At 43.9% G+C, this 12,383-nt stretch overlaps 1 protein-coding gene across 3 annotated transcripts in view; it reads left to right on the forward strand.

Moving 5' to 3' along the window:
- LOC110489727 (melanoma receptor tyrosine-protein kinase) overlaps positions 1-11,356 on the forward strand; it is a 51,428-nt gene extending 40,072 nt beyond the window's left edge. For all 3 annotated transcript variants that reach the window (XM_021562519.3, XM_090199419.1, XM_090199420.1), the window contains 11 exons: positions 2,006-2,150; positions 4,360-4,482; positions 4,713-4,811; positions 5,179-5,364; positions 6,304-6,459; positions 6,647-6,722; positions 6,853-6,999; positions 7,129-7,226; positions 7,703-7,855; positions 7,957-8,092; positions 8,227-11,356. In XM_021562519.3, the coding sequence (XP_021418194.2) occupies positions 2,006-2,150; positions 4,360-4,482; positions 4,713-4,811; positions 5,179-5,364; positions 6,304-6,459; positions 6,647-6,722; positions 6,853-6,999; positions 7,129-7,226; positions 7,703-7,855; positions 7,957-8,092; positions 8,227-8,561 (1,654 nt within the window). In that variant the 3' untranslated portion in view covers positions 8,562-11,356. The remainder of the gene's footprint in view (positions 1-2,005; positions 2,151-4,359; positions 4,483-4,712; positions 4,812-5,178; positions 5,365-6,303; positions 6,460-6,646; positions 6,723-6,852; positions 7,000-7,128; positions 7,227-7,702; positions 7,856-7,956; positions 8,093-8,226) is intronic.
- The last annotated feature ends 1,027 nt before the right edge of the window (positions 11,357-12,383 follow it).

Below are 12,383 nucleotides of genomic sequence, written 5' to 3' on the forward strand. Positions count from 1 at the left end.
ACAAGCTTTATCAGATCTGCCCACAATTTTCTATAGGATTGAGGTCAGGGCTTTGTGATGGCCACTCCAAAACCTTGACTTTGTTGTCCTTAAGCCATTTTGCCACAACTTTGGAAGTATGCATGTGGTCATTGTCCATTTGGAAGACCCATTTGCGACCAAGCTTGAACTTTCTGACTAATGTCTTCAGATGTTGCTACAATATATCCACATCATTTTCCTTTCTCATGATGCCATCTATTTTGTGAAGTGCACCAGTCCCTCCTGCAGCAAAGCCCCCCCACAACATGATGCTGCCACCCCTGTGCTTCACGGTTGGGATGGTGTTCTTCGGCTTGCAAGCCTCCCGCTTTTCCCTCCAAACATAACGATGGTCATTATGGCCAAACAGTTCTGTTTGTTTCATCAGACCAGAGAACATTTCTCCAAAAAGTACAATATTTGTCCCCATGTGCAGTTGCAAACCGTAGCCTAGCTTTTTTATGGCGGTTTTGGAGCAGTGGCTTCTTCCTTGCTGAGCGGACTTTCAGGTTATGTCGATATAGGACTTGTTTTACTGTGGATATAGATAATTTTGTACCCATTTCCTCCAGCAGCATCTTCACAAGCTCCTTTTCTGTTGTTCTGGGATTTATTTGCACTTTTTGCACCAAAGTACGTTCATCTCTAGGAGACAGAACGCGTCTCCTTCCTGAGCTGTATGACGGCTGCGTGGTCCCATGGTATTTATGCTTGCATACTATTGTCTGTACAGATGAACGTTGTACAAGGGTTTTGAAATTGCCCCCAAGGATGAACCAGACTTGTGGAGGTCTACAATTTTTTCTTCTGAGGTCTTGGCTGATTTCCTTTGCTTTTCCATGATGTCAAGCAAAGAGGCACCGAGTTTGAAGGTAGGCCTTGAAATACATCCACAGGTACACCTCCAATTGACTCAAATTATGTCAATTAGCCTATCAGAAGCTTCTAAAGCCATGACATCGTTTTCTGGAATTTTCCAAGCTGTTTAAAGGCACAGTCAACTCCGTGTATGTAAACTTCTGACCCACTGGAATTGTGATACAGTGAATTATAAGTGAAATAATCTGCCTGTAAACAATTGTTGGAAAAATTACTTGTGTCATGCACAAAGTAGATGTCCTAACCGACTTGCCAAAACTATAGTTTGTTAACAAGAAATTTGCGGAGTGGTTGAAAAACGCATCTTAATGACTCCAACCTAAGTGTATATAAACTTCCGACTTCAGCTGTATCTCAGCGAGGGGGGAGTGAGGCCTAAGAGGGTTTTATATAGATAAATATCAACCAGTGGGTCTTGCGACGGGTATACAGAGATGACCATTTTACAGAGGAGTATAGAGTGCAGTGATGTGTCCTATAAGGAGCATTGGTGGCAAATCTGATGGCCGAATGGTAAAGAACATCTAACCGCTCCAGAGCACCTTTACCTGCCGATCTATAAATTATGTCTCCGTAATCTAGCATGGTCATCTGAATCAGGGTTAGTTTGACAGCTGGGGTGAAAGAGGAGCGATTACAATCAAGGGAACCAAGTCTAGATTTAACTTTAGCCTGCAGCTTTGATATGTTCTGAGAGAAGGACAGTGTACCGTCTAGCTATTCTCCCAAGTACTTGTATGAGGTGACTACCTTAAGCTCTAAACCCTCAGATGTAGTAATCATACTTGTGGGGAGAGGGGCATTCTTAGCAAGACCGCACAAATGGATCTGGCATCAGACTAACATGAAACTGTATCATGGTGAAAGTAGTACTGATCAAGTAAATTAAGAGAAGTTATCTTGGGTGATTTTCCCCAAAAATATATATATAGTTTACAGTATATAACCATTTAGTCCCGTATAGGCAATAGATGAAAGATCAATCAAATGTATTTAAAGCCCTTTTTACATTAGCAGTTGTTACAAAGTGTTTGATCTTAGATTATCTTAGTGGTATTAAGAATCTATCAGGAAACTCACCCCTGTGTTGTTGCTACTCTCCCAGTGGTCACGTTGCGTCGGTGGTGGTGGCCAGAGTGGTGGGAGGCCTCCTAGTGTTTGTGGTCCTCGCCCTGGGTGTTTTTGTGCTGCTCCGCAGACGCCACCTCGTCAGGAAGAGGACACTGCGCCGTCTGCTGCAGGAGAGAGAGGTAACAGACACAGGAAGGACACAAACTGTATATTTGGACATGCATTAGACATGCGCATATAGGCTGCGTTCACAGTCACACATGCAGCCCAATTATGATCTTTTTTCCACTAATAATTTTTTGGACCAATCACATCAGTTATTTTTCAGAGCTGTATTTGATTGGTCAAAAGACCAATTAGTCAGCTGTGCCACCAGAGACTCTGGGTTCGCGCCCAGGCTCTGTCGTAACCGGCCGCGACCGTGGGGCAACGCACAATTGGCCTAGCGTCGTCCTGGTTAGGGAGGGTTTGGCCGGTAGGGAAATCCTTGTCTCATCGCGCACCAGCGACTCCTGTGGCGGGCCGGGCGCAGTGCGCGCTAACCAAGGTTGCCAGGTGCACGGTGTTTCCTCCGACACATTGGTGCGGCTGTCTTCCGGGTTGGATGGCGCTGTGTTAAGAAGCAGTGCGGCTTGGTTGGGTTGTGTATCGGAGGACGCATGACTTTCAACCTTCGTCTCTCCCGAGCCCGTATGGGAGTTGTAGCGATGAGACAAGATAGTAGCTACTAAACAATTGGATACCACGAAATTGGGGAGAAAAAGGGGTAAAATTAAAAAAAACTAACAAGAAAATACCAATTAGTGACAAAAAGATCAGAATTGTAAAAGTAGGCTACAAAAAAGATTAAAATAATTCCAATCCTGATTAAAATGCAACAGCGGTTTAGTGTATTGAACAGCTGGCTTTAGGACCATGCAGCGCATCCCTCAGAGAGCAGAGATGTTGTCAGACAGTTTGCTTTGCCGGTCAGCGGTTTAGGCAGTACCTGGATTGCTTTGAGTTTTATGCCGGCATTTGAGCGCAGCCTTGTAAGCCTCGCAGCCAGCTGTTCTATGCATCAGTCACTTTCACATTGATGTCGGCATAGACGGCGCGTTAAATAGGCTAGGGGAAGTAAATAGAATTTGCCAAAATTAGCTACATAACTACTCGTGCCTATACAGAAGATGGTTATTTAAATCAAATGTATTTATAAAGCCCTTCTTACATCAGCTGATATCTCAAAGTGCTGTACAGAAACCCAGCCTAAAACCTCAAACAGCAACGAATGTAGGTGTAGAAACACGGTGGCTAGGAAAAACTCCCTAAAAAGTTCAGAACCTAGGAAGAAACCTAGAGAGGAACCAGGCTATGAGGGGTGGCCAGTCCTCTTCTGGCTGTGCTGGGTGGAGATTATAACAGAACATGGCCAAGATGTTCAAATGTTCATAGATGACCAGCAGGGTCAAATAATAATAATCACAGTGGTTGTCGAGGGTGCAACAGGTCAGCACCTCAGGAGTAAATGTCAGTTGGCTTTTCATAGCCGATCATTTAGAGTATCTCTACCGCTCCTGCTGTCTCTAGAGTTGAAAACAGCAGGTCTGGGACAGGTAGCATGTCCGGTGAACAGGTCAGGGTTCCATAGCCGTAGGCAGAACAGTTGAAACTGGAGCAGCAGCACGGCCAGGTGGGCTAGGGACAGCAAGGAGTCATCAGGCCAGGTAGTCCTGAGGCATGGTCCTAGTGCTCAGGTCCTCCGAGAGATTTAGCATCTTTTAAAAATGAGCTGTGGTTTGTTTTAAGTGCGCAGTTTGGTCAGCGCGCGCTGACTACGCAATCTACTCATCACATTAGGAATAGTAGCCTATTTTACATTAGTCTATAGATGCATGCAATCCTTTAATATAAAGGTGCAATTTTATGGTATATCGCTTCCCAAAACTTGAAACTCTGTGCTGCAGATGGATGTCGGCATTAGATATCGGCCTTGTGACTCGATAGTCTGTATTATGTATTTATTTCACGTTAAACTGCAAGTGTATTTGAGGTTGAGTAGAGGTTGACTTTGTATATGCCGTTCCACAGAACTTTAAACTTAATATTGAGGTGATAATTCATGGCTGGGGTCATTTTTGTTTTTGCTCTAATCCAAATAGCATTTTAGAGTTTTTTAATTGTGTAGAAATGCAGTAAATTAGCTTCAATTTACCCACTTTCCCATACCCTAGGTTTAACTGAACTGATGCCACTGGTGTAAACGCAGCCATACAAACTCAATCACAGACATGACACGCTCATGTACAACATTCAACCACAGGGGCCAACATGTTAACAACACTTTTACAGGGATGAATGACACACTGGAGGTAGATAAGACACTTTGCTTTGTTGTTGCTCCCATAGTTGGTTGAACCCCTGACCCCAAGTGGAGAGGCACCCAACCAGGCCCTGCTCCGCATTCTGAAGGAGACTGAGTTTAAGAAGATCAAAGTGTTGGGATCAGGGGCCTTTGGAACTGTCTTTAAGGTAAGCAAAGTGATCAGTGCTTTTTTAATGGAGGTGGTTCAGACAGTGAATGAGTAACATTCCATGAGACCTGAGAAACAGTCTTGTGGCAGGACACCGGGGTCTGAATCCAGTCGATCACACTCATCATTAGTGATCAAACTGATTTTATAAAATGTGTTCCTCGTCCAGGAATAGAGTTGTGTGTCCATTAGTTTGTAAAAGGTGACATAAACGTGTTCTCTCCCCAGGGCATGTGGATTCCTGAGGGAGAAAACGTGAAGATCCCTGTTGCCATTAAGGTGTTGAGAGAGGCCACTTCACCAAAAGCCAACAAGGAGATTCTAGACGTGAGCAAACTGTTTGTATAGATGTTTCTAAATGCAGCCCAGGCGTTCTTGCAGTCTGGCTTATCAGCATGTTTTTACATTTACGTCACTTAGCAGACACTCTTATCCACAGAGACTTACAACAGCAATTAGGGTTAAGTGCCTTGCTCAAGGGCACATTGACAGAGCTTTGTCGGCTTGGAGATTCGAACCAGCAACCTTTCGGTTATTGGCCCAACAATCTTAACTGCTAGGCTACCTGCCACCCAGCAACCTTCCAGCAGATTGCCATATCCTTCATGTGTTTTCTGAGATGTTAGACACTTCTCCAGTCATTGTGAGATCTGAAAAGATGACCTGGAACATCCTCCATCTTTTCTGTCTACAGGAGGCCTATGTCATGGCTAGCGTGGAGCACCCCCATGTGTGTCGTCTACTGGGCATCTGCCTGACATCCACGGTGCAGCTCATCACCCAGATCATGCCCTACGGCTGTCTGCTGGACTATGTCAAGGAGAACAAGGACAACATCGGCTCCCAGTGCCTGCTTAACTGGTGTGTGCAAATCGCCAAGGTGAGCAAACAGGAAATGACTTTGCTGTGTTACATTGGTGCTTTGTCTTATTTCGTAAATAAGTATGCCATACTCATACTCACCAGCAAGCCTGTCAAAGAAGTTCTTTGTCAGTCAATCTCGATCTGACTAACGTGACAAGTCTCAAATAGAACCATGCCAGCTGCTATAACAACTGTATAACCAGATACGTCTGCAATATGTAGACGAACAGTGATTGATTATAACAAACGGGAACAAGCTTTGCTTTCTTCAACACTCACTCTGCTCTCGCAGTATTTCAGGTGTGATTAGGAATGGCTCTTTGACGGACTGATGTATTCACTTAACTTCTTTTTTACCCCTTTGAACCCCGTCCCCCCACGCACATCCCCCAAAACCCCTGGCCTGAGTGGAGCTCTCTTCCCAGCCTTGGTTGTGACCTTGCCTCTGGTTATTCTTCAGTCTATTTGTACAGTAAGCCTGCTGAGGGCTAATTATTGAATACACAGAGGTCTATCTGTTCACGGCTTGTCTTGCTGTCTCAAAGAGCAACATTGTCTCATTGATTTTATGGAGATATGGATCAAAGCAGGGAGGGGCTGTAGCTATAAAGATACTAATAATTATGTGTTTTATAGAGAACGGTGAATTAGGCGTCTGAAGCGGTTAAGTCCCACTCAAAGTAGCCCTCTATGGAAGGTTAAGTATTGGGAGGTTACATTAAAGTGCCTGGTGAAAGGGACCGTGTTCGTGTCAACATTAGTACAAATGCTTACCTCTGGATAAACCAATGTCAAATTGTAGTGATAGACTCTTTTTCTCATTATAAAGTGCTTTACATTGTAAGGGGGTCCTCATCTCATCCACTACCAATGTATATGTACAGTGTCCATATCAGGACAGCTTCTGAGTCACAAGGAGTCTGACGTCCATATGTCTTTTGGATGTTGTCTGCAGGGTATGAACTACCTGGAGGAGCATCACCTGGTGCACCGTGACCTGGCGGCCAGGAACGTTCTGGTGAAGACTCCTCACCACCTCAAGATCACCGATTTTGGACTGGCCAAGCTGCTCACCGCAGACGAGAAGGAGTACCACGCAGATGGGGGCAAGGTTGGAGCAACTAACATCACTGCCGTAGTCACATTTAGTGTTTTTATACAAACAGTCATGCAAATCATAGAAAATTTGGGAATTTCTCTCACAATGAATAACCCTGAACACAATTAACTTCCGATAAAGAATTGTTACAGGATGGGCAATGGACTTGGCTGACCAATAATCCTCCCTCCTACTGTAGGTGCCCATAAAGTGGATGGCACTGGAGTCCATCCTTCACTGGACCTATACACATCAGAGCGATGTGTGGAGCTACGGTAAGTCCAACTGGACAAACAGTACAACAAATATTTGTGGAAATAGTCCAACTGAAATTCTGAACAACTACAGCTTCTGAAAGTGTCTACCTCTTTGTTCTACTGTTGGTGTTTCTGTAATGACATGCAGGTGTGACAGTGTGGGAGCTGATGACGTTTGGGTCCAAGCCCTACGATGGCATCCCGGCCATTGAGATAGCTGGAGTCCTGGAGAAAGGAGAGCGCCTGCCCCAGCCCCCCATCTGTACCATAGATGTCTACATGATCATGGTCAAATGTGAGTCATGTGCAGCATAGATATGTAAAGGGGATACCTAGTTATTTGCACAATTTAACGCATTCAACCGAAGTGTGTACACATGTTTGTTTACACAATCAAGGGGTTTTATGTCTTACCTACCTTCAGGCTGGATGATCGATGCAGAGAGCAGACCACGGTTCAGGGAGCTCATCTCAGAGTTCTCCAAAATGGCCCGGGATCCATCTCGGTATCTGGTCATTCAGGTAATTTAAAAATACTTTACTCCCTCAGAATTAGATATTCCATTAGATGGTTGCATCAACTCTTATTTCTTTGATGGGACATTCCAGGAAAGGTGTCTATCACAAAATAAATGTTTAATCCTAATGGGATTTTATCTAAAAATGAAATATTTACCCATATTGTAGTTAGGTCCTCCCTGGGTGCACGTTTTTGTTTTTGCCCTAGCACTACACAGCTAATTCAAATAATTTAAGCTTGATGATACATTGGTTATTTGAATCAGCTGTGTAGTGCTAGGGAAAAAAACAAAACTTGCACCCGGCAGGACCGAGTTTGGGAAACTCTGCAATAGACAATAAAAAGTATTGAAAGTTATGATGGTATGTTTACTTAATTTGCTGATGAGAGCCATTTATGACCGAAGTGTCATGTTTAAACTTAAGAAAGAATAAAACACCAAGCTTTTAATCTAATTTACTCTAAATGTACATTTCAGGGGGATGATCGCATGTACCTGCCCAGTCCCACGGAACCTATGTTCTACCGTAGCCTGATCAGTACATCAGAGAACATGGAGGATGCTGAGGAGTATCTTCACCCCTATAAGGATCTCTCCACCAGACAGACCACCCAGCACCACAACTCTAGGGTAAGCGCACGCGCACACACACACACACACGCGCAAGAACGCACAAACAAACATATGCACACACACATCTGATGTTTGACGTCTCAATCGTCTCAACACAGAATGGCCATCCAATGAGAGAGAACAGTGTGATCCTTCGCTACATCACAGATCCCACCCACGGTGGTTCTCTAGAGAAGGACATCACAGACCCCACCCACGGTGGTTCTCTAGAGAAAGATTTCCCAGCTCTTCCAGGTACAGTACAAACGTTATCTATGATGAGTTATTCAATTAACGTTCAACACATATGCATTGAGGGCGTAACACTTCACCATCTCTGCTCTGTAATGTAAGCCTGGGTATTTACTTGACCTTTGGCTGTATTCTAGAATACCTTAACCAGAACGGGAACACCAGGCTCTCTGACGTCTTCAACCCCAGCTATGAGGACCCCACTGAGCCAGCCTGGGCTAATAGGCCCTCCTCTGGGTACGACCCGGACGTCAAGTTCTTCAACTTCCTGCCGTGCGTGTTGGAGATCCCTGAGTACCACAACATGGCCCGCAGTACCCTCCCTCGCTCCGTCTGCGAGCGCATGGACAACCCAGACTACCAGGAGGACTTCCTGCCTCAGGCCACACCCACCAGTAGTCACTTCCTGCCTGCAGTAGAGAACCTGGAGTACCTCGGGTTGAGCGCTGCTGTACACGCCCCTGTACGCTAGGGGTTTCCTCCCACAGAACACAGGGACAGTGAGGGACTATAGGATCTAAAGGAACTTGGATGGAAACAGATGTGGGACATCAGGGAAGGGTTTGGAGAGATTACAGTAGTGTGGTTGTCCCTTTATTTATGGAGTGAATAGGCTTTTTGCGTCGTCCTTGGATGTAAGTCGGCCGAAACCAAGATGGCGTCTGTCATGAATTGATGCTCCTGGGAAATGTGTACTCTATTTCAAATCCATGAAGCAACCATCCACAGGTGAGTTTGGGTGACTTTCCAATCAGAAGAATGAGCCAAAGCCTTGACAATACAATTATGTCACGCAAGTAATTTATTTGTACACTGTTGTTTGTTCAGTTTGGGTCGAGTGTGTGAAACAGTTGTTTTTTTATTTGTCTTGCCATGAAATGTGAATGTGGAGTGAACTGAGTACACACTGAGATACTGACCATCAGTGGTGGACCTTATGCTTACATTGTATTGTGGACACAGTTTATTAGAGCTTTTCACTGTTGTACACACTTGAATACCAAGACTCAAACGATTTTGGGTACCGAGAGCTACTGGTAACTAAGAGGGTCAATTCAAAGTATTTTCAAAAAACGACACACAAATGTACAGATTGTGTTAGGCGTGCATTGATCTACACAAAAACGGTAAATTAATGGCAACATATTCAGGTCTCACTCTTTATCTTAGAAAGAAAACTGGTCTGTAAGTCTTAACTCTTGCTAGTATTAATAATTGCAAAAAGGATGGAAAACTGGAAGAGCAAAAATAGACACTATAAAAGAACTCTGTGGGTAGAGAACGATTAAATGAGGGTGTGGCGGTGTGCCGTATTCTGACCTTGAATTAATGCCACCACCTCAAACCCCTCCCCCCATTCATGGTTTCCTAGCGTGTAAAGATGGTGGAATTAATTCGAGTTCAGAATACGCCGTGAAAAAAAAACTATATAAACACAAATATATATATTTATTTTACTAAGTCTGGCTTTCAACTTACTCTTGAAAGTTGTAAAAGTAGAATGCACAGGGTGACATTTCAAAATTGGGTAGCATCACTTTTCCTCTCGAGCTATTTATAACTAAAGTCAAATGTCCAGATCAACTAGACCGTGTCAGCTAAAGCTAGGTTTTTTTGTCTAAGAAAAAGCATGATCTGGAGTATATTCTGAAAAAAATATTTAGTGCAGAGGTGCAGACTAAGGGCGAATAAACTGTAAGCTATACAAATTGAGTTTATATATGAACTCCCAGTAACTTATTGGGTAAAACAACAGGGTCACCCTGAAGAAGGCAGAGTGATGCCGAAACGTTGGTGGTTTACCCAATAAATTACTGGGAGTTTATATATAGAGTGTGCAATTCTTTATTTTTATAGCTAGGTTATAGCTCATAGATTTTGTTGTAATGTTTGAGTCACTCAAATCACATGAATATACATTAGGCATGACAACATGTGTAGAATTGCAGGAAATAAACTTTAAACCTTACATTTTATTTCGGCCAACAAGAGGGGAGTGAGCAGCTTCTCGTGAACAGTGCTTGTGCCCATAGAAATATACATGTTGTGCACGCAGGGGGGGATGCAGATGTTCCCCAATGCTGGAAGGGGGGCCTGAGTGAAAAAGTTTGGGAACCCCTGGTCAAGCGAACCTACTGGTCCTTTCAGATAGAAATAACAGTATTAGCCATGCATTATTGTTTACAACTTGATAAGAGCTAGGTAAATGAGTGATCCGTTTGGATAAGGGAATTGTAAATGACACTTGTTTTAGATAAACACTACATGACAAAAAGTATGTGGACACCTGCTCGTCGAACATCTAATTTCAAAATCATGGGTATTAATATATTGCTGCGGGGACTTGCTTCCATTCAGCCACGAGCATTAGTGAGATCGGGCACTGATGTTGGGCGAGTAGGCCCGGCTCGCAGTCAGCCCAAAGGTGATAGATGGGGTTTAGGTCAGGCCAGTCAAGTTCTTCCACACTAATCTCAACAAACCATTTCTGTATGGACCTCGCTTTGTGCACAGGGGCATTGTCATGCTGAAACAGGAAAGGGCCTTGCCCAAACTGTTGCCACAAAGTTGGAAGCACAGAATCATCTAGAATGTATGCTGTAGCGTTAAGATTTCCCTTCACTGGAACTAAGGGGCCTAGCCCATCACTCCTGAGAACACGTTTCCACTGCTCCAGAGTCCAATGGCGGTGAGCTTTACACCACTCCAGGGGATGGTTGGCATTGTGCATGGTGATCTTAGGCTTGTGTGCAGGTACTCGGCCATGGAAACCAATTTTATAAAGCTCCCGACAAACAGTTATGGTGCTGACTTCAGTAAGGCCATTCCACTGCCAAAGTTTGTCTATGGAGATTGCAGGGCTATGTGCTCAATTTTATACACCTGTCAGCAACGGGTGTGGCTGAAATAGCCGAATCCACTAATTTGAAGTGGTGTCCACATACTTTTGTATATATAGTGTAGATAAACATTTAGAGATTTGAGGATAGGAGCGTGAACAGTGTCACGTGGACTGTTAGCTCTTCTTAACAGCAGATACGTCAGATTATTTGTGAAATTTCTACTTGTCTAACAAACAAAAAAAATGTACAATGGAGATTGTTTTAACAACCTGGATTTGTCTCTATCCTCGAGTTCAACATCCACATGTGAATTAATTTATGAGAGTACAGTACCAATTTAGATGTATTTCCCCAGAAATCAGCAGTCTTAAGCAATGTTAGGAAAAAGTTAGCTACTTGTACATAAATGAACATTCCCTGGAAATCCCTTCATTGTGACTCCATTCCTTTTGTTAAACCTAGAATTCATAGGGTGCGTTAACACAGGCAGCCCAATTCTGATATTTTTATGCCACCAATTGGTCTTTTAACCAATCACATCAGATATTTTCAAAGATCTTTTTCAGGCCTCCCGGGTGGCGCAGTGGTCTAAGGCACTGCATCACAGTGCTAGCTGTGCCACTAGAGATTCTGGGTTTGATTCCAGGCTGTCGCAGCCGGCCGCAACCGCAAGACCCATGGGGCGGAGCACAAATGGCCCAGGGTCGTCCGGGTTAGGGGAGGGTTTGGCCGGCAGGGATGTCATCGTCCCATCGCGCACTAGCAACTCCTGTGGCAGGCCGGGCGCAGTCCACGCTGATGCGGTTGCTAGGTGTACGGTGTTTCCTCCGCCACATTGGTGCGGCTGGCTTCCGGGTTAAGTGGACATTGTGTCAAGAAGCAGTGCGGCTTGGTTGGGTTGTTTTTCGGAGGACACACGGCTCTCGACCTTCCCCTCTCCCGAGTCCGTATGGGAGTTGCAGCAATGAGACAAGACTGTAACTACCATTTGGATACCATGAAATTGGGGAAAAAAATGCAGTTTAAAAAAAGGGAAAATACAACTAAAATATATTTTTCAGAGCTGATTTGATTGGTTAAAATATATTTATCAGAATTGGGTTGCCTGTGTAAACGCAGCCTTAGTTGCTACACCAATTTTGTTTTACTGAAATTAATGACATTAATTCTTGAAGAATATAACTTATGCCTCATATAACTCATGCCTCATGAGTTTAGTTCAACTGTCGTACCACATCAGAACCCCAAATAAGCTTTTTACTCCAATGTTTATAAGCGGTATATATGTAAACAAACACTGTATAGCCTCAAAACATGGTTGAAACTATACTTTTAAATATCATGGATGGTCAGTCCTTGTATCCATTGCTCTGTCTATGAATTTGAGAGTGGTTACATTTCTCCAGGCCCATCTCTCAGCTTTTTTCTAGCCGATAACAGAGGCGGCTCAA

This window comes from Oncorhynchus mykiss, chromosome 15, assembly GCF_057628025.1.
Source record: "Oncorhynchus mykiss isolate SJ-2025 chromosome 15, ASM5762802v1, whole genome shotgun sequence".
NCBI lineage: Eukaryota > Metazoa > Chordata > Actinopteri > Salmoniformes > Salmonidae > Oncorhynchus > Oncorhynchus mykiss.